Source organism: Periophthalmus magnuspinnatus, chromosome 16 (genome assembly GCF_009829125.3).
Source record: "Periophthalmus magnuspinnatus isolate fPerMag1 chromosome 16, fPerMag1.2.pri, whole genome shotgun sequence".
Taxonomy (NCBI): Eukaryota; Metazoa; Chordata; class Actinopteri; order Gobiiformes; family Gobiidae; genus Periophthalmus; species Periophthalmus magnuspinnatus.
The window spans coordinates 23,386,516-23,405,954 of record NC_047141.1 but is presented as its reverse complement, the minus strand read 5'-3'; the positions used below and the strand labels follow the sequence as shown (position 1 = coordinate 23,405,954).

Genomic DNA, 19,439 nt, shown 5'->3' with positions numbered 1-19,439 from the left:
CCGTGGGACAAACTTATATTGCCGTAAAGTAAAAACTTTACGGTAACAGTAGAGTTTCTCCCATGGATCAATTAAAATGTTTCTCTCCATGTTTGTAGTTTAACGATTTTTCCCAGAAGGGTGTTTGGGTATGAGCACTTTAAATGTTATCTGAAAATGGATAACATAATTAAGTTTAATTCGTGTTGAAAAAGATCGAGCCAGCCAGGAGTCGAACCTAGAATCTTCTGATCCGTAGTCAGACGCGTTATCCATTGCGCCACTGGCCCGTTATAGAATAAACCAGTCAGTCATCCATTAATGTTTTTCACGTACATCGAATGCCTGTATGGACTTATTTCTATTGTCATAAGAGGGGAGAAATAAGAATATAGATCAAAACAAAACAAAAACAAAACAGTTGACCGCACAGGCGCAGTGCCAAAACATTGCACGGATGTCATGATTGCAGTAAGGCCTACCGTATTTTTCCGGCAGATGGCGCAGCAAAACAAGAGTCCACTCCCACCTCACATACTGACCTGAAAAGACACAGCCGTTTATCTTTTTAGAGATCGTTACAAACTAGACTGACTAGACTAGACTAGGCTTACCACTCTGTAAGAGTAAGACCTGAGATCATCTCTATCATGTCATGTAGTTTATTTAGGTGTGTTATTAAATATTTGAACATAATGATAATAAATAACACTGTTTTCCAAATAGCCTTTTTATTATAAGGCTTAGTTTGTAATTTGTAATTTTCTCCCCTTCTGTTTCTTGACCACGCCTCTCCGGTTTACTCCCCCAATGACGTCAGTCCAGTCCTCCCTATGCGGGGGTAGTGTGGATGGGTACTGGCTGCAGCCTGCATCGTGGAGAAAAACGTGCCTTCACTCGTGTTGTGTCAGTGGCAAAGAGGCTGGCCACCTCAGAGAGACCCCTGTTTTATAACAGCAGCACAGCCGGATTGATGGATCTTTAGAAGATGCATGCACGCGTGCAGTTGTTTACAAAGGCGGAGTGACTTGGTTCTAGTGGAGCTGACACCGAGGCGCACTGTCACATCTAATCGCGTATGTTGTTTCCGATTCTGGGATACTCTTTTTGTACATTAAGGAATTCCAAAACTCCCCATGGTGCTTGAAGGGTAAGAACTAGACACAGATTCCTCATGCACAAATGTGTAAGTGATGCATGCTCGGCTTTGTTTGTATTGCAGTGCTGCTTCATTTGGCATACTGGACATTTGCTGGACAGAATGCACTATACATGTTGCAGTCTTTTGTGTAGGGCAATAACAACACAATTCTCTTGTGTCAGCAGTGAGATGGATGGCATTGGGAACACCATGCAGAAGAAGGCTGCAGAGCTGGAGCGGCTGGCCGAGGTGCTGGTCACTGGAGAACAGCTCAGGTACAGTTACAGTAAATGCCAGTCATAGTGGACTAATGGTGCAGGCCATACACTTAGAACACACTTAGAAAGAATTCTGCAACTTGTGGTATGGTAATCTGTGCAATCTTAACAAAGGACTTCAGTAGTGCCTATGCAGAACTCCTCCTCTGTAGAGATTTAGATTTTTCAGATGTGGTCTTAGCATCAGTTGTTGGTATTTGGACACATCCAGAGCATTAGAAAATCAGACAGAACTCTTAGATTAGATGGAACGATCTCTTACTGTTGAGAGGATCAGTTTATGTTTGCTGCCCAGTGGACTTCTAATGTCTATCCCCTGTGACCCCTCCCTGGCTCTGCTCTGCATTGGGAAAGCCAGCTGGCTGTTTGACCAGTGTCAATGAGTAAAAGTCTGCTACATGATGTTAGAATGAAAAAAAAATAAAAAAAATTAAAGGTTGTGTCAAACTTGTCACTGCTTAAGCAATTTCCCAATTTCTCTTGTACAGAAATATGTTGTGTTCAAGTATTGCTCTTTTTGTTTTCATTTTATTTTACATTAGTCAGTATTGAACTACTGAACTACTTTAAATATATGAACACTGTCTGTATGTATTACCCAACTCAAATCCACAACTTTTTGCTTATTTTTTCCTCAACTAAAGCCACAAATCAACAATTTCCCTTTCTTATTACAAAATAACATTAAGGTTTAACAATTAATAAACAAAACTAACCAATACAGCTGGCATAGATAACAACATACTTAAAAGTTTCCGCAGTTTCTTGTTGGAATAATGGCCCTTGTGCTTTATATTACAAACGCCTGTTGTCATCACCTGCCAGATCTTGTGACTCGTGTGTTGTGACCAGATAGTGTCACTGCTTCAGTCAATGACAACATTGACCCAAGATGAACTCTGTAATTATGTTGCTAGTAATTATATTAGTATAGCCAGATATGTATACATCTAGATATTAAAAAATATATATCTGGTTGAAGATATTCAGACAACTCAGGCAACATCATAAATGTTCTAAAACATGCCTGTAAATGTTGTGTTTGAGGTGCAAGTATCGCCCAAAAAGTGAGGAGACTGTAAGATTAACCACAAAAGCATAGCAATATTATCATATATTCTTTGAAGTGAACACTTCAAGTTTGTTTTTTGTGTTTAAATTAGACCCTATTACAGCCATTTTGATTGTTCATATAGAGTATACTCAATTCTAATTTTGCATATCTCCAAAACAACAATTGTGATATAAATGTTTCCATATGTCTCCCACCTGTGTATGTAGCTATTGTTTCAGTAAGCACACAATGCTAAAAGTAACGACTGAAATTATCCTTTTTCTAAATTGCTGCCCACCTCACAATACAGTGTTCTTATAAATCTCTCTTGTATCGGTTACATTTAACTAGTTTGCATTTCTGCTGTTTCCCAGGTTACGTCTCCATGAGGCGAAAGTGATCAAGGACCGGAGACACCACCTGCGGACATACCCAAACTGTTTCGTTGGCAAAGAACTCATTGATTGGCTGATTGATCACAAAGAGGCCACAGACAGAGAGACCGCCATTAAGATTATACAGAAGCTTTTGGACCAGTGCATCATTCACCATGGTGAGACGATGGCTGGTAACATTCCCCCACTCCTTACTTTTACTTGACATTTTCTGGGAACCGTGTCTACCCTGTGCACCGTAATATACCCTCATATATCTTAGTTTGATAGTCAGTCTTGAATCCCACAATAACTTTAAACATACACATAATACACAAAAAACTGATTCATTCTGGTGCACACTTTACAAACACAATATTTTTAGGATGTATAATGTAATTGGTTGATAATATCATATTAAAAATGTATTTCTTAAGCTCAGATATTATAATATTAAACAATTTTATGTAAAGATTTTTAGGTAAAAGTTTCCACTATTGGGAAGCATAATGATATTTTAGTTAGAAATTAGCTTCATTTCTTGTAATTGTGCCAAATCCCTTTTTTCTCAACCTGACTAATGCATTCCTACATAATGATACAACTTTGTTTGCATTTTCCTCCTGGGATCCACATTAGTAGATTTGTGTGACGATTATCTAATTCTTTCATCTTAGTCTGCGATGAGCACCGAGAGTTCAAGGACATGAAGTTGTTTTACCGGTTTAGGAAGGACGATGGCACGTTTCCACTGGACAGTGAAGCCAAAGTCTTCATGAGGGGACAACGGCTCTATGAAAAGTAATGACACAACATACACACTGATGATACACTTAAAGAAGCACTGTGTATTTTCTTTTTTTTTTTTTAATGGTCAAAATAACTTGAAAAAACATGAACTCTTACTGTGAACTTGGTCCATGTCCACAGATCTGATCTCGGAGATAAATGCCTTTAATGCTAGTTTGTGGAGTAATGACATTTTATTTCCAGGAAGAACATTTTAGATATGGAGGTGACTGAACTATTAATCAATTTTAATGCAGTGTCAATATTTTAACATTATGTCATCTCTTATCAGTGGTCAGATTGTGCAAAAAGGCATTTAATGTATTTATATTAGTCTGGATAAAGCATAAACCAGCAATGTACAAATACAAAAAATAAATTAGTAAATCAACAACGGACAATTTTCACATTGTCAGAAAAGGCAGATAGACGCTGTTAAACATGCATTTACAAATTATAAGTAAATAACAAATATTAAATACATTGCATTGTTCCCCCACCCTCTTTTGTAAAAGCAGTATTTGTCTATACATTCATTATTGACACTGTTGATTGCTGAGATCTTTGCACCCTTAACTGTCTAACTGTTGCGTAAGAGGAATAAAGTTAGAAGGGAGGCATCTGTCATTTGTGTTTATGTAATTGTCACATTACTGCCAAGGTCACTGTTTATTGTGATACTGGCCCACTTAAGGCATTTCAGGAATAATAAACCTTATCATCCTATCCTGATCTATAATTGTATACAATGTTATGTTGGTCTACTGCTGTACCACAAATAATATATACATCCTGACTTTCCTGTGACTAGCTTGCTGAAAACCAAGTTACTTACTGTACTTTTCAGCAGTAGCTTGTCTTTATAATCCTAAAAGCACATGATCATTATACAGTCACACAATATTGGTAACTTCTCCAACTGCCTCTTTTATAGTCACATGTAATTCCAATGTGGAAAAATCCATTGACAATGACGACCGCATAGATTTTAACACCGTCTACTGCATTAACACAAAGTCCAATAGCTCACTACAGTAAACACCTGATTGATTATTAGTTTAAAGGGGAAATTAGCCTAAGGGAGTATTATATAGTCTTCTAATTACTGTTTACTGGCCCGTGTATCCTGCAACGTACGCATGTAAATGCATATTACAGTGGATATTTCGTTTGATTTATTGTCTTATTTATATAGCACTGGCATATCACAGTTTACATTCACAAACCTAAATGAAAAAATATAATGGTACAACATTGTTTGTATCAGTAATTTGCTTAAGATCAAATGTATTTCAAGTGATAATTCAAATATGTTATTATTTATCTACTATATTACCTTCTAATTACACTGTATTACATATTAGCGGCTTTAGACCCAGGTCATAAGATTGTACATGGGAAAGCGATGTAGGCATTAAGATTAAGTTGATTAATCTGGGAATTCTTTTTTCTCTTCTGAAAAGTCACCTGCCGAAGTGAAAGGATAAGGTTAGGGTTATGTAATGAAAATCCATATTATATAATGCACATAGACAAATGGGCTCAAAGCAAATCTTAGTGGTAACAACAATTTAGTAGTATATATTTCTAATACAAATGTGTGTTTGTTTTACCCCATTTACTTGAATGCTACAGTGCATCTGAATAGCTATTTGTGGTTTAAATAATGAACAGCACTAGTACGAGGATTCCCATTCACTTTATAATCTTTACTCACCAGCTGACTTCAATTATTTGTTTGGCCCAGAGCCTAACTCTATCCACACTGATATTCAACAGTAACATCATATTCATATTATTCCATAACTTTTATATTCATATTATTCCCGAACACCACATCTTCTAATGACCTCACACTGGGTACATTTACATGGCTATTAAAAATCAGATGACTTCAATAAACTGATAACCCAATTATTTTATCAGAATTTTAATTTCTGTTTAAATGCACAAAAGGAATCTGATTTCCTTTTGGTGTTTTGTTGACTGTACAAATACCGGTAAACAGCGAGTTTAACCAGGTCAGCCAACCAAAATTACTGTGCAGCCTGTACACTCCAGAATACAGCCATAAATCTATGTATGGGACAACTCTGCTTTGTTTTGTTGCATGCAGCTAAACACTCATTTCAAATTGACGCCCTGAAAGTCAGACATTACATAAACCTTAAGCAAATACATGTGCAAGTTCATATAGTGACATGCCCTACTTAATTATGGAAGATTACTATTGCACACTTTGTTTTGTTATATGTATAAAACCACACCTAAGAAGCTCATTTCTAAAGCAATTCTTATGTATTCTTATCTAGCATTAGTTATTCTAGATGCAGTTTTTGATAGTTTTTAGGGAGCGGTCACAAATATTTTGACACTATGTACTCTGGTTATCATGTCCATAGTTCGATTCCTGGCAAGGCAAGGCAAGTTTATTTGTATAGCACAATTCGTACACAAGGTAATTCAAAGTGCTTTACAGAATAAGAAAGACATTAAAATCACACAAATTTTAATTTTAAGATTCCTGGTCACCATGACATTTGTTGGATTTTGTTTATCTCCCACTGCGCCTTTTTCCTCTTTTGGGTCTTAAAATATATGCACAAGCAACTCATTTCCTGTGACTACTTGCAAAGATGAAAAAAATGCCATGTTGTGAAAATAAATATCAATGGTTGCACAATTATAAACTTGTTACTTAGTGAGATTGTTGGACATGTTCTGACTAGTCCAACTACAGGTTTCATATAAAATTGTAATGTGATGTGTAATGTTATGTTTAGTAACAGCTTTGTGCACTGCAGGGTCAGCATTCTTATGTGCATTTTGTTTGTTTTTTTACAGTTGTTATTGTACTTTTTCTTTAATTAATCAGACAATGATCATGAGAATTAGATTATAGCCAAAACAGTACATGCAAAGTTGAAATTAAATTTTTGTTCAAACTTTGACAGTTAAAATTCTTACCGCTGCAACAAATCTGATTCATAGGCCTAGCTAATTTATTGCAGATCTGTGGGTGCCCTTTCATTCTGCATTCTGCATTTTTCTGTGTAGGCTAATGAATCCAGAGAATAACCTGTTACAGAGCAGAGAGGAGGAAGGCGGGACATTTGAGCGGACCCTCGTGGCGTCAGAGTTTATTGATTGGCTGCTGCAGGAGGGAGAGATGCCCACTAGAGAGGAGGCCGAGCAACTGGGACGAAGGCTACTCGAGCATGGCATTATTCAACATGGTGGGTACAGTATTCTAATAGATTCTTAAGTTTAATTACATTTTTAGTTGCATATTGCCACACTTAACTGCTCAAGTATTACTCACACTGGGATTGCAGCATAACATCTTCACTGCTCCACCCATTTCATAGTATAAAGTTCTGTCAAATAATTACTAAATGCCAAAATAGCTCACACTGATACTACATCTACCAGAGGATCGCACAAGGCAGTGTTTTGCCTTTATTTGCCAGTTTGGATAAATTATGTGGGTTGTATTAAAAAAAGCATCTGACTTGGAGCATATGTCATCACTATGTAAAATGCTGCTTGCCAGGGGGTAGATCATTTGCTTGTGGTTGATGTGTGTAGCACTCGGAATTGAGTTACACATTTATCAATCTGGGATGGGTCTCACTGAAAGCGAAACAGGAAACAGTGCAACATCATAGTGATTATTTGAATCTGATTGCTCGAAGTGCCACAATAGCAGATCACTTCTGCACAAACCTCAATGCTGCTCTGTGATTGGTCCGCTTGCATCTTTATGGCTTTAGGACAAGGCACGTCATTGGACTAAATTGTGTCCCAGTTTTCAGGTTCTTTTATTATCAGGTCATTTTGGGCCTAAAGTTGCATTCCTTCACAAAGTCCCCTTAACCTGAAAAGCTGTCTATTCTTAACTGTGACTCTAGACAAAAATATCCATCCAGACAATGTTATCTTTGCTCTCAATCTCAACACACATACTTTAAACTGTTACAAAAGTCCTTCATGCCCGTTGAATACCAAGGCTTCATGGACGTTTGAATGAATAACTGTTTCACCTTTGAGAAAATCTGACTGATTTCAGTACTGATCTCAAATTAAAAGATTTCACTGTTGTAGATTTTTTGTTTTACCTTGTTATATTTCTATATCAGTATTAGAGTCATTGCACAATTATTTATCACCAAAAACTGTTGTGACATAAGATTTAATGAAACCAAAATAAGTAACTGCAGTCACTGTCACAATTTAAATTGATCTTGTTTGTCCTTTCTGTCATTCTTGTTATAATTTATATAGCCATAAGTAATGAATTTCAAGTATTTTCAAACTTTCAGATTTGTTGAATGAGGTACTTTCTGGCTATCACCTGGCATAAATGTAATTTGTGTCTAATTACCTGGTTACTACTATGTGTATTCGTTTTTTCACTTAAGTTTTGAATAATAATGCAGCATAGTTACAGTGTTGATTTTAATTGCGAAAGTTGATATAGAAAGTTGAAATACCATATTCATGGATTTCAACGTCTTGTTATAGGTGACATTTTGAATTTTTTTAATACACATATTATATTTAGGTTTAAATTGTTATTGTTTACAGCAAAGGTCCTAATTTTTCATAATTCTGAAACACATGGATAGTGACCGTTACATCTTACGTTTTCATTTAACAAGTTACCTCTTATTACATATGAGACACTGGGAGGCCCTTTTCTTACTGGCAGTACTGCTGTTGTGTATCTCCGGGCCTTAGGAATGTGTTGTGTTTCTGCGAGTGAAAAGACAGAGCTGCTGTTTGTTGTCACTTTGTTAATGTAATACAGAATGAGAGCTGCTTCCTGCCACACAACCATTTACTGGGAAGAGTGGCGGTACTTAGCCGGGTTTCATATGACATCACAACATGCTGTAGCTATCTGTTTAACTGAGATGGGGGCAGGAAATGCTGATATTGTTAATGTACAGATTTTAGCTATAGTAAGATCATGGCAAGACAAGGGAAGTTTATTTATATAGCACAATTTATACTAATTCAAAGTGCTTTACAGAATAAGAACAACATTAAAATCACAGAGGCCTGTATCACATCTTCAAGAAGACTGTTTCTAGCTGCATAAAACTGAAACGCTGATTCCCCCTGTTTAATCCTGACTCTGGGCACCGGCAGGAGGCACAAGCAGAGGTGATTTAAAATCTATTTTCTGAGCCACAGGGTCCATCATAGGCCTTATCGCTAATAAAATAAATTGCCAGGTTCAAATTTGAATTTAACCTCTAAGTGAACATATAACTTTATGAAGACTATTAATCTCACAGTGACAAAAATGTGTCAGGTAAGTGACAAAGATGATAAATACAATATAATCAATACAGATAAACTGCCTCCAATCTTAGTTTTTTTTTTTTTTTTACATTATCCCATTTTAGTATTTGGAAAATGTCAATAATGATAAGTCTGTGCAGTCTACTTAATAGAATTCCCATGTGTTATATTTGTGTCACATTGCCTATGTAAAAATAACTGGATAGTTCTCATTCCCCTAATTTCTTGGCTAGACTGACAATTAGCAGTTGTTGTTACCCTTTCACATCCTTACTGGTAGTCAAAATTGTTTACATATGTAGAATACAGACATTCCACCATTAGAAAAACACACAATTTTAAAACACAATATTTCTGCTCATTTTATTTGCTCATATTGACTTGATGCATTACAATGCACAGCAGGTCAGACAGTTCGTTCATTGTCTCTCCTCGTTTGTCTCTTGTAATAAAAGGTTTTTGTTTGCTCGACAAAGGCCAGCTCACAATGGCGTACATGCAGACTGACCACAACCTTCTTTACACTATAGGCAGCTAGCAGTGGGCTCCTATCCACACAGGTACACTCCATTAACTCAATGTGTACCATACTGTATAATATAAGGCATGTTTCCAGATTAGACTGTACACTTCCCTTTATCTCTAACATGTTGCCCTGGTTTAACATGTGGAAGGTCATCGCACTTAGAGGCCAGTGTATGTTTGTTCAACAGGTGATCTCTGCACTGTGATTGTTTATTTTATACTGTTGTGTGAATTTTAAGAATTTCAGGAATTTCAATTTGGGCCAGGTCAAATGAGAATACTGTTTTAATCTAAAGCATCAAATCTACATTATATTGTTAAGATTTGAATGTGGGACAAAGGTTAACTATCATTTGTGTCTATAGTAAAAGCCAAAGTTAAATCTGTCAACTGGACAAAAAGTTGTATGGATGAAGACATTTCGCTGCTCATGCAAAGTCTTCACTCCTACAACTTTTTGTCCAGTTGGCAAATTTAACTTTGGCTTTTACTATGGATCAGACCTGGACGACTGATGGATTAGACAGATGTCATTTGTGTTCTTCTCAGTTACCAACAAGCACCACTTTGTTGACGGGCCGCTGCTGTATCAGTTCAGGATGAATTTCAGACGAAGGAGGAGGTTAATCGAGCTTCTTCATGAGCGAAGTCGGACCATCCCGGAGAGCCATGACAGTCCGTTTTGTCTGAGAAAACAAAACTCAGATGGGAGCAACACCAGCTTCCTCTCAGGTACAAGTCAAACCCTCAGCTCATTTACATATAGACAAAGATTGTGTTTTGTTTATCATTGTTGACTTAAGTTTATTGACAGGCAGATTAACACAGTGATAAGGTTAAGGACTTTTTGTTAAGGAAAGTTTGTTGTGCCTTTCAATTCAATTCAATTCAACTTTATTTATATAGCACATTTAAAAACAACCTCAGCTGACCAAAGTGCTTCACATAAAATAACTAAACACATAAAACACAATGTCTTACTGCAATGCTTCTCAAACAGTGATATGTATACCCTCTGGGGTGTTATGGCTCCATTTTGGTGAGTCTCAGGGCCCTCTGCTGTTCATTAAAGTTGGCACTTGACCTGATTTAGACCTGGTTTACGCTTGTTTTTTAATTGTTTAGTCCGAGTGTAGTCTGTTTTTAGACCTGATTTATCCTGAATTTATTAGTCGTCTGAATCTGTTGGTACCATACTTGGAGGGCCAAATATTTTATGAGGTGGTACTTTGTATGAAAAGAGTTTTACTGTACTCCACACATTTTGTATCACTCTACACAGACCACTGTGAACTGTTTTTGTAAAAAATAGCATTGTCTTTAACCAGTCTGTTTCTATTCCTCTCCCTGGTCCAGTGAGTCCCACTAAAGAGATAAAGGTGGTGGTGGGGGTCCGCCGTAGCAGCCTCAGCAGCAGCTGTGGGAGCAGTGGTTACTATAGCAGTAGTCCAACACTCAGCAGCAGCCCACCAGTCCTCTGCAACCCCAAGTCAGGTAGGCACTACTGTCACTCATTGAGTTAATATTGAGTTATTGATGGTAGAAAAGGTTTCAAAGGTAGCCATCTGGGCATTGTTTTTGAAATCAATACATTTCAACTCCCATCCAGGAGTTATTTTCATTTTGAAAATGGTCTGGTCTCAGAAACTAGGATTTATACTACACTGACTTAAATAAGCCCTGCCTCCAAAGAGAGGTACTTTATGGAGTAGATACTATGAATTACGTGTAGTAGTAATATGTGTTTCCAAAACACCAATTGTATTACATTATGTAAGTAATAAGAACTGAATAAGGATGATAACAGATGTAAAGTTGAAGGTTTCCTGTGATCAAAGCCACTCTTGACAGATCTTTCTTTGTACTGGTGAAATAAACACACACACAATGTAATACAGGAAAAGGAAGGCACTTGGACGTATTCCAAAAACATAGGATTTCTCCAATTTTGTTTGATGCAGTTCGTGTGCAAGTGTGAAGTATGGCAGTCTTATATCACATGATTGCTCACATTATTTGCCATGTATTTGAACCCCAAAATTAAAAAAACAAACAAACAAATGAACTACATTTTTAAAACCCACTTTAAATAACATATATTCATGCTTACTGATCTACAATTCTGTGGTTGGATAGGAAATAATATTGTTTAACGAATACGCAGGAAAGCTATACATTTTGTTTACAAATGTTTAGGTAATTCTGCAAAGAGGAAGTTTAAAGAGTGGTTAGCTATATAGTTACATGTGTTTCAGGAAGTAGAGAGCCCCCAGGCCTTGTTAACATGTGACTCACATTAACACTTTCCACACATGCTTTCTGCATAATTTATGTTGTTACAGCACTATTCTAGTATAAATCAGCTGCTTTGTGTAAACATGTGGAGGCCCTAGTTTATAACGTACTTTTTAATTCATATTTTAATGTTAATGTTTTATTGCAACTTCAATAAAAGTAGTTTAATTAATTTAGTAATGTTAGTCTTAAGTCTAGCTAACCTTATGTTTTTTCTTTACCAGTTTTAAAGAGACAAGTGAGTCCAGAGGAGCTGCAGGCGCCAGGAGGACCCTTTATAAAGAAGACATTCACTGTACGTCACCAGCACAAAAGACACAGTTACACATCCCTCGTGACTTTTAATCTAATGATCTCTATAGTCATGTGTATTAACGTGCCAGATACCATTGCTATTTTTACAACCACAACCCCAATATAATATCACAATAAAAAAAATTATAGACCAATAACTGAGTATATATTATTATAGCTGAATCATATTTTAGACTTGGTTAAAGCATATTTTATAACATCATAGCATTGATTTTGTTTTAGATTAGCCTTGGTTGTACTTGTTTAGTCCTTGTTTAGTTTTTGTGCAATCCTTTTGAGAGTCACTACTGAAAAATCTAATGGTTAAAAAATGCTTCCACTAAAATGAACACAAATACATAACAGATGTTGGCTTGCTATGTATGCTCTCAATGCACACTTGTGGTAATAAAATGCATGTTTTTGTTTTTCAGATTGTGGGTGATGCTGTTGGATGGGGGTTTGTTGTGCGAGGCAGTAAACCTTGTCACATTCAGGCAGTGGACCCGGGCGGCCCTGCAGCTGCTGCCGGCATGAAGGTAAGATATGAACTCAAGATATGAAGAGAGATAGCAACTCAATGAACTGCAAACTAAATTATGACTTTATAATATTCACATTATAATTGTAACTGCACAATTGCTCCAATCTATGACAAAAAGTTGTTCTAGTCCTCACAAATTGGAACAAAACTTCTCCACTGAGGCTTTTAAAACATACTTCCTCTAAAAACACATTTGATCAGCATAAATAATGTTTACATGTGATTAAATGTGGTACAAATAACTGTGACTATATTTGAACAGCCCTACTAGAAACTGCTTTAAGTCATGTTATCTTATATGTGCAATGTTTTTCTTATGGACACCACTGTATTTCACATTTTAATATACCATCACATGAAAACAACTTAGCAATTTTCCTGCCTGACTTGAGAAAAACAGTCCCACTTTCTTTTTTTAGATAGTTGTACAAATGTAGGAAGTTTGACAATGGCCGGGATGAGGCAAAGGAGAAGCTTTTAAGACCGAGAAAACATGTCTGAGGATAGATAAATAAACCAGGGAAGTGGACAGAAGGGAGCTCTGCAGGCACAGCTGGCATGTTGGTATGTTGAGTGGCAGCAAGGAATTCTGGGAATGCAGATAAGTGAACCATTCTTTGGCCAAAACTTCAGAGAGCAGAGAAGCGTGACCCGGATGAGTGAGTACATGACTGTGGAAAAGGAGTTAAATCAATGATTCGCTCATTCAAGTCATTAATCTGACAATGAGTAAAACACCACTTTAATGTGATTACAAGGTGCACTGTGTAAATCTCTTTGATATGCCACTGTATGGGATTAAACCTATCTATCTCCATGGCGACAAATAGGTGACAAGTTACTGATCAGATCTGTAAAGAGGCAAGACTGCTCACAGTAAAAAATCAAGGTATTTGTCAGCAGTAAATGCATTTGTAATTGAAGAAACGCAAGGCAGATAAGTTTAATAAACTCACCATAAACTTGTCTTAATGTAATATATAGAGACGAGCAGGTGACGGACCAGCAACTGAAAATTTACTTTGTGCACCTTTAATATTATAATAAGTGAAATATTTAGAGCGATTCTGAGGGAAAAAAATGACCGAGGGAGAATAAGGTAGTCAAAAAGAGGAAGTGGTATTATTATCAGTTCTGCTTTGTTGTTGTTGTATTTTATAACCATAGAAACCAGTGTTGATGAGTGTGTGCACTCATAAAATGTGCTTTATATCTTGTCTGCAATTAACTGTTAACCTCAAAAGGACCCAATTTAGAGCAAGACTTGCAGACAATTGTTCCTTTTGTTAGACCTCATTAGGTTTTACATGCTGACTGTGTAAATTAACCACCAGACATGAATAGATTTAGGCAAAAGTGTATGTACTTATGTTCATTCCAGAGCCGTAATTTCCCAGAGCATCAGTTTGGTTTCTCTTCTCCTAACTACTTTATTGACATGTAATAAAGCAATAAGACAACTGTAGTAAAGCAACATGTTAGCATTACAGTCTAGATAAGGAGTGATCATTTACACCCACTGAATTCAGGGGACAGGCCATAAAAGCATCACTAGCCTCCTCATCTCTTCTCATATAATAGGCTTTCAAACCAGAGTGTTGGACATGTCTGCACCTCTCCTCTTAAATGCTGCATCAGCCGTGTACTTACCCCATATGTGCGGCCAAATACATCGCATACCCAGCCAGAGCTAATGGACTTGCATAAGGCTTTAGATAGAACAGGGTGTGCCAGTTCAGCAAATCATGATGGCGGAGGGGCTTGGAATATATGTAAGAACATGGTATAAAACCTTTTTTATTTTTAGGCTTGCAGGTGGCTTAATTAAAAAAAATGAAGTATATAACATATTGAGCAAAATATCTCTCTCTTCCTCTGTGCAGCAGTGTCAAATGCCCTTTCGCTTACTCTCTTGACTTGAAAATGGCAAAGCTGGACACTAACTTCCAAAATCTGTTCAGATTTTAATTAACTTCTTTTTATGCGAAAATATTTATGTGTCATTGCCACTAACTCATGCCTACTGTTCCTACTGGCTTTTTCCTCTCAAGAGGCAAATAAAAATGATTTGTGTCTTTCACTATTTATTTATTTATTTAGTTAGCTATTTTTATTATTTTAGTTATTTAGTTATTTATTTATTTGACTGAGACAATGCAGGCTAATGAACAGACATGATACAACATGTAAACATACTGGATTATAGGGAAAGGCTCATTTCCATCCGTTGTCCCCTTCATGGCCTTACTGCTGCATCTAGAACTGGATGTGTCTAATTGCAAGTTTTCTGACAGGTATTGCGATTAGACATGCAATTTATGTTTTAAAAGTAGGATTCTGTTCAGGCTGCACATTGTAAACAACTCCAGGAGCATAAACAATTGAGAAATCTGAAATCTGAACTGGTAAACTAATATAAGAATCCCATGAATTTCAGAACATGTTTGTAGCAGTTTAAAATACAGCTACAAGACTTTCTATAAAAAGACTGAATATTTTGTTGTTTTATAGCATTGCATTACCTAATATAATGTCAGCCTTTGCGATTTAACTCCACCAAATCAAATTGTAAATTTCTATTGGTATGTGATAAATTGTGCTGCCCTATTACAAATGTCATGGAAATGTGTTGTTAAATTTCTCTTGGGTCTCAGTCCTCGTGATCCCCACCAGCTGTGCGCAGTTTGTAAAGAAATATTACACTCCAGTTCATCACACAGCGTACTCACATACTGCTCTTATTGCCTCATGTGAGTTGAATTTTCACTGTGGATGATTTGCCTTCTTTCTTCCCCTCAGTGTGTCCCTTTAACCCACTCTGAGCAAGGGGCTATTCATCGTGTGCAACTGGGCCCCAAGCCAAGTCTAACAACCCTGCTGCTAGAAAGAAGAGCACTAGAGGAGGGAGCAGGAGGAAGTTACAGAATCTAAAGCAAAGGTTAAAAGAAACAGATGAACAGAAAGAAAAGTGTCCAATGTACAATATAGGTGCCAGAGTTTCTCATGTTGTAAACTATAAATAGTCCTGAACACTCCCCTTGTTTACAACTTTATCTATTTTCCTGGAGTTTAGATCACATTCCATAAAGAAACATGTACGGAGAGTTACTTAGATCAAAATAGAAAAGCCATGAAGGGGAAGATGGTAAGATTAAATATATTGTTGGTTGCAGGCACGGTTTAAAAGTACACTGTGTCACTTTGCAGGTAGACTGTCTGCCAAATGCTTGTTTCCATGGAGAAGTTGTTGCTTTACTTTAAATGTTGCACACTATGGTATTACAGTTTTTTATCTTTGATTTATTCAGTTATAGGTGTTGTATTGTTTAGTGTTTATTGTGCACCACCTGTTTGAGATAGATATGTGTAAAGTCATACTGTGTAACATTCTAGGCAAAGCAATAACATCTCCTTGGAAATGAGCAGTAAATTACATAATACACCTTTAAGTTAGTGTTTGTAGAAGGAGTCAAATGTAACTATTCCTAGTATAGAGAGGACAGAGATACATTTTGTGCACTCTAATTAAAATTTTAATTTGCATATCGCACATTGAAGATGTCAAAATATACAAAATAATTTTGTCTACACCAAAATATCCAGTTTCCATGGTATCTTTCGACATGCTAAACCTGTAGTTCAGACTTTGACTATAAACACGAAACCAAACCAGGTGAGTCCTTATTTCAGTCTTTATTCAGATGTTGACATGATGCGTATACTGTAACATATTTACTTAACTTGACTTTAAAACATTCATCACACAAAAAATATATTCATAATTGGGTATTTTTCCATAATCCTTCCACTCTGCAAGTTTGAAAGTGATGCCAAGTGGGTGAGTTGCAAAATCGTTCTGCAGCAGCATCGTGTTGCAACATTCACAGTGCATGGGATACAAGTCTTATTTTTATCTGTGCCAGAGCAGTGGTCAAATACTGATAAGGGAGGTGGAAACCTGGCATGACACAGTGATTGGAGTGTGCTGTACCTCTTTAAAATCTTGACACACTTTTATTACTTTGACTTATACTTTTATTATTATTCAGTTCAGTTTGCTATATTTAGTAATTATTGAAAGAAATCAGTTTTGTCCCATTTGTCAGCAATATGGTATTTATAAGAGTTGTTTTTGAGTATTTGTGGAAGGGCTGTAGTGTGTTTAATCAATCATTTTACTTATGAAGAGATGCTGTTTAAGTACATAGTTGTTTTTTGTGCAATATTCTAGTTACTATTATTTACAGCACACCCCCATTTTGTCAATTAGAATTTCTTGACTACAGCTCTGGTCTTTTATTCTATAGTCTTTATTTTCCAGGAAATTACAGTGTAAAATGGGGGTGAAGAGTGGGACAGGCATTCAGCAGATTGTCAAAGCTGGCACACTGCTCAGCATATGTTCTGCCACCAATCCTCCTAATACCACTTTGAGTACTCTACTTCATACGCTACTTCTATCATATTGTAAATATTATGGGGTTTTTTTTTCTTGCAGGTTTGCCAGTTTGTGGTGTCCGTGAATGGTCTGAACGTACTGTCACATGACTACAGAACAGTGAGCAACCTCATCCTCACTGGACCCAGGACAATTGTTATGGAGGTGATGGAGGAGATCTGAATACAAAGACGGAAAAAAACATCAGAAGGGCACAACGTGGTACACTGTCTAAAAAGACAAATGCAGAAGAACTTGCCCTTGAAAAACCAGAGCAGCAGTGACTGGAAACTCAAGTTGTTCAGTTTGTTTGGACAAGGCGTGTGATGGACCAGAACTCTGTTTAACCGTGTGCAGGTTGAGTAAATGATTCTTGGAAACGGGGCAAGGGTATGTCCGCAGATGCACAAAAACTGTAAAGAAAGTGTAAAAAATCTTTGAAAAATGTTGTGCTAATCTCACTGGAAAAGACAGAAATCTGACACATAAAGTAGTGCCATGATTTTGATTGGATTACAGTTTTGCACGGATTTCCAAGTATTCTGACCACAGCTAAAGATGAACCAGGAAGAATGAATCACATGCCATGACCTCTTCTCCACTTGTGGCCATCTCTGAAGATTTTCTGGTCCTGTACTTCCCCCTGCTGGAAGAAGAGAAGACTGAAATAATTACTGCTTAAAATATTGAGTCAAAAGAGTTGAAGATGAACAAAACAAACTAGGAAAACTCAATTGTACCTAGATATTTTTTGTATACAAAATGAATGGAAAACATAATCAAAATGATCAAAAACTATGATTTTATAATTAGATTTGACTGATGATGGTCATATGTTTTTTTGTTTAATATGCTTGTTTTTTAAACAAACATTAGCACAATAACCTACACTTTAAATTGACATAAGCACTTAATTGATACGATTACGGCTGCTTTTATAAATCTTGTATGTACATATTACATAAATAACGCACAATCACTAAATATAGTGTGAAGAAATACTTTAGTGTTAGACAAGTGTATGTACATGTTTACTGACCACACTGATCACTATATTGTTTGGACAAAATATTTTAACTCCAAAGTTAAACAATATTTTAAGACCAGTATATTTTTGCACCTCATTGGCATTATGTGTAAAAGAAGTTTGATTTGAGTGTGAATTTATTATACAGATCTTAAAAAAGCATGGTTCACATGTAGGTCTGTAGTTTGTGAACCCAGTCTTTGAAAAACTTTATGACTTAAGTTTTGTTAGGTTAGAGAGGTTCACTAGAGTGTCCCATAGTTGTATTTCTTGCAAGTATCTGGCATGTTTCTAGTGTCATCTTGTTAATGTCAGTCCTGTTCAGTCGTAACATGCATGACTTGGTAAAATCTCAAAACTAATTGTATATTTCAACAATTTATTGTTACAAGTCATCATGTAAAAATCTGATCATGATAGAAGAAGTAGCAGATTTTAAACTCGTTACTGAATTAGCCAGTGAGCTATCAGACTAGCTTTCTACTTTTTTAGTCAAACTGCTACTCTTTTTGTTGGTATTTAAAGGAGGAAATGGCTGCTTGTAATGAAAAGGCATACAGACAATTTAATGATTGTAACATCATTCTTTAAACAAGCTTTAATTTTCTGAATATATTTTGTCACTGCGGTTGACTAACTGCAACTTTTACATGCTAATAAGCTATATTTTTCATAAAGCGATTGTGCCTGGGAGCGTTTCCAGTAGTGGGTTGTAAAGGGGACAAAGGTTGCACTAGACTCATATAATAATGCAGGAGTGTCTGGTGTCACCTCAGAAAGGTTAGTACAGGTTAGTAGGTCAAAGCTGGTGAATACAAAATGTTATTTGACTGTTCAATTTAACATTTGCCTTAACAACTTCTTTTGCTGCTATCACTGCTTAGCCTCTCCCTCAAGAGCTTCAATCATTTAGACAATCAGTGTCTGTGTGTTAGTGTGGACAGCATTTACAACAAGCACAATAGAACGCAATGGAATGATGTGTTGACTGTGTTGTTATTGCATTTACGTTCATGTATTGCTGACTGTTATAAAAGGTACCGCAGAATGAGTTTAGCCTTTTGTGGGACTTTGAGACAGTAACTTACACCATCAGTTGTTGCAGCTATGGTTCATTTGGATGTTCTAATAAAATAAAACAAAAAATAATACTAAACTGACTGAGAGAGTGGTCTTATCTAGATGCAAGTATAGGCCAGTGGTGGAAGAAGTACTCAGTTTGGTTATTTAAGTAAAAGTACAGATACTGGAGCAAAAAAAGTACTCAAGTAAAAGTATCACATGGAAAAATCTACTTAAGTAAAAGTATTAAAGCACCTGTTTTTATGTGTATATTTTTATTTGCTCAAATTATGACTGTGTTAAAAATAAACCCTTCAGCTTTTTCAGCA

General features: G+C 36.4%; 1 protein-coding gene and 1 non-coding gene across 5 annotated transcripts; one reads left to right on the top strand and one right to left on the bottom strand.

Annotated features, from left to right (window-relative positions):
- Window positions 1-196: 196 nt before the first annotated feature.
- Window positions 197-269, bottom strand: trnar-acg (transfer RNA arginine (anticodon ACG)). Its single transcript has one exon. It is a non-coding gene; the product is annotated as a tRNA-Arg (tRNA).
- A 546-nt stretch (window positions 270-815) lies between these two features.
- On the top strand, window positions 816-19,204 carry deptor (DEP domain containing MTOR-interacting protein). Of its 4 annotated transcripts, none has more exons than XM_055227822.1 (10): window positions 816-1,055; window positions 1,306-1,395; window positions 2,827-3,005; window positions 3,504-3,627; window positions 6,673-6,851; window positions 10,000-10,182; window positions 10,807-10,944; window positions 11,970-12,040; window positions 12,474-12,578; window positions 17,082-19,204. In XM_055227822.1, the coding sequence occupies exons 2-10, from the start codon at window positions 1,310-1,312 to the stop codon at window positions 17,202-17,204; spliced, it is 1,188 nt and encodes a 395-aa protein (XP_055083797.1). In that variant the 5' UTR covers window positions 816-1,055; window positions 1,306-1,309; the 3' UTR covers window positions 17,205-19,204. The 4 variants fall into 4 exon arrangements, with proteins under 4 accessions (XP_055083797.1, XP_055083796.1, XP_033836244.1 ...); XM_055227821.1 differs by having other exon boundaries at window positions 1,303-1,395; XM_033980353.2 differs by having other exon boundaries at window positions 816-1,129.
- The last annotated feature ends 235 nt before the right edge of the window (window positions 19,205-19,439 follow it).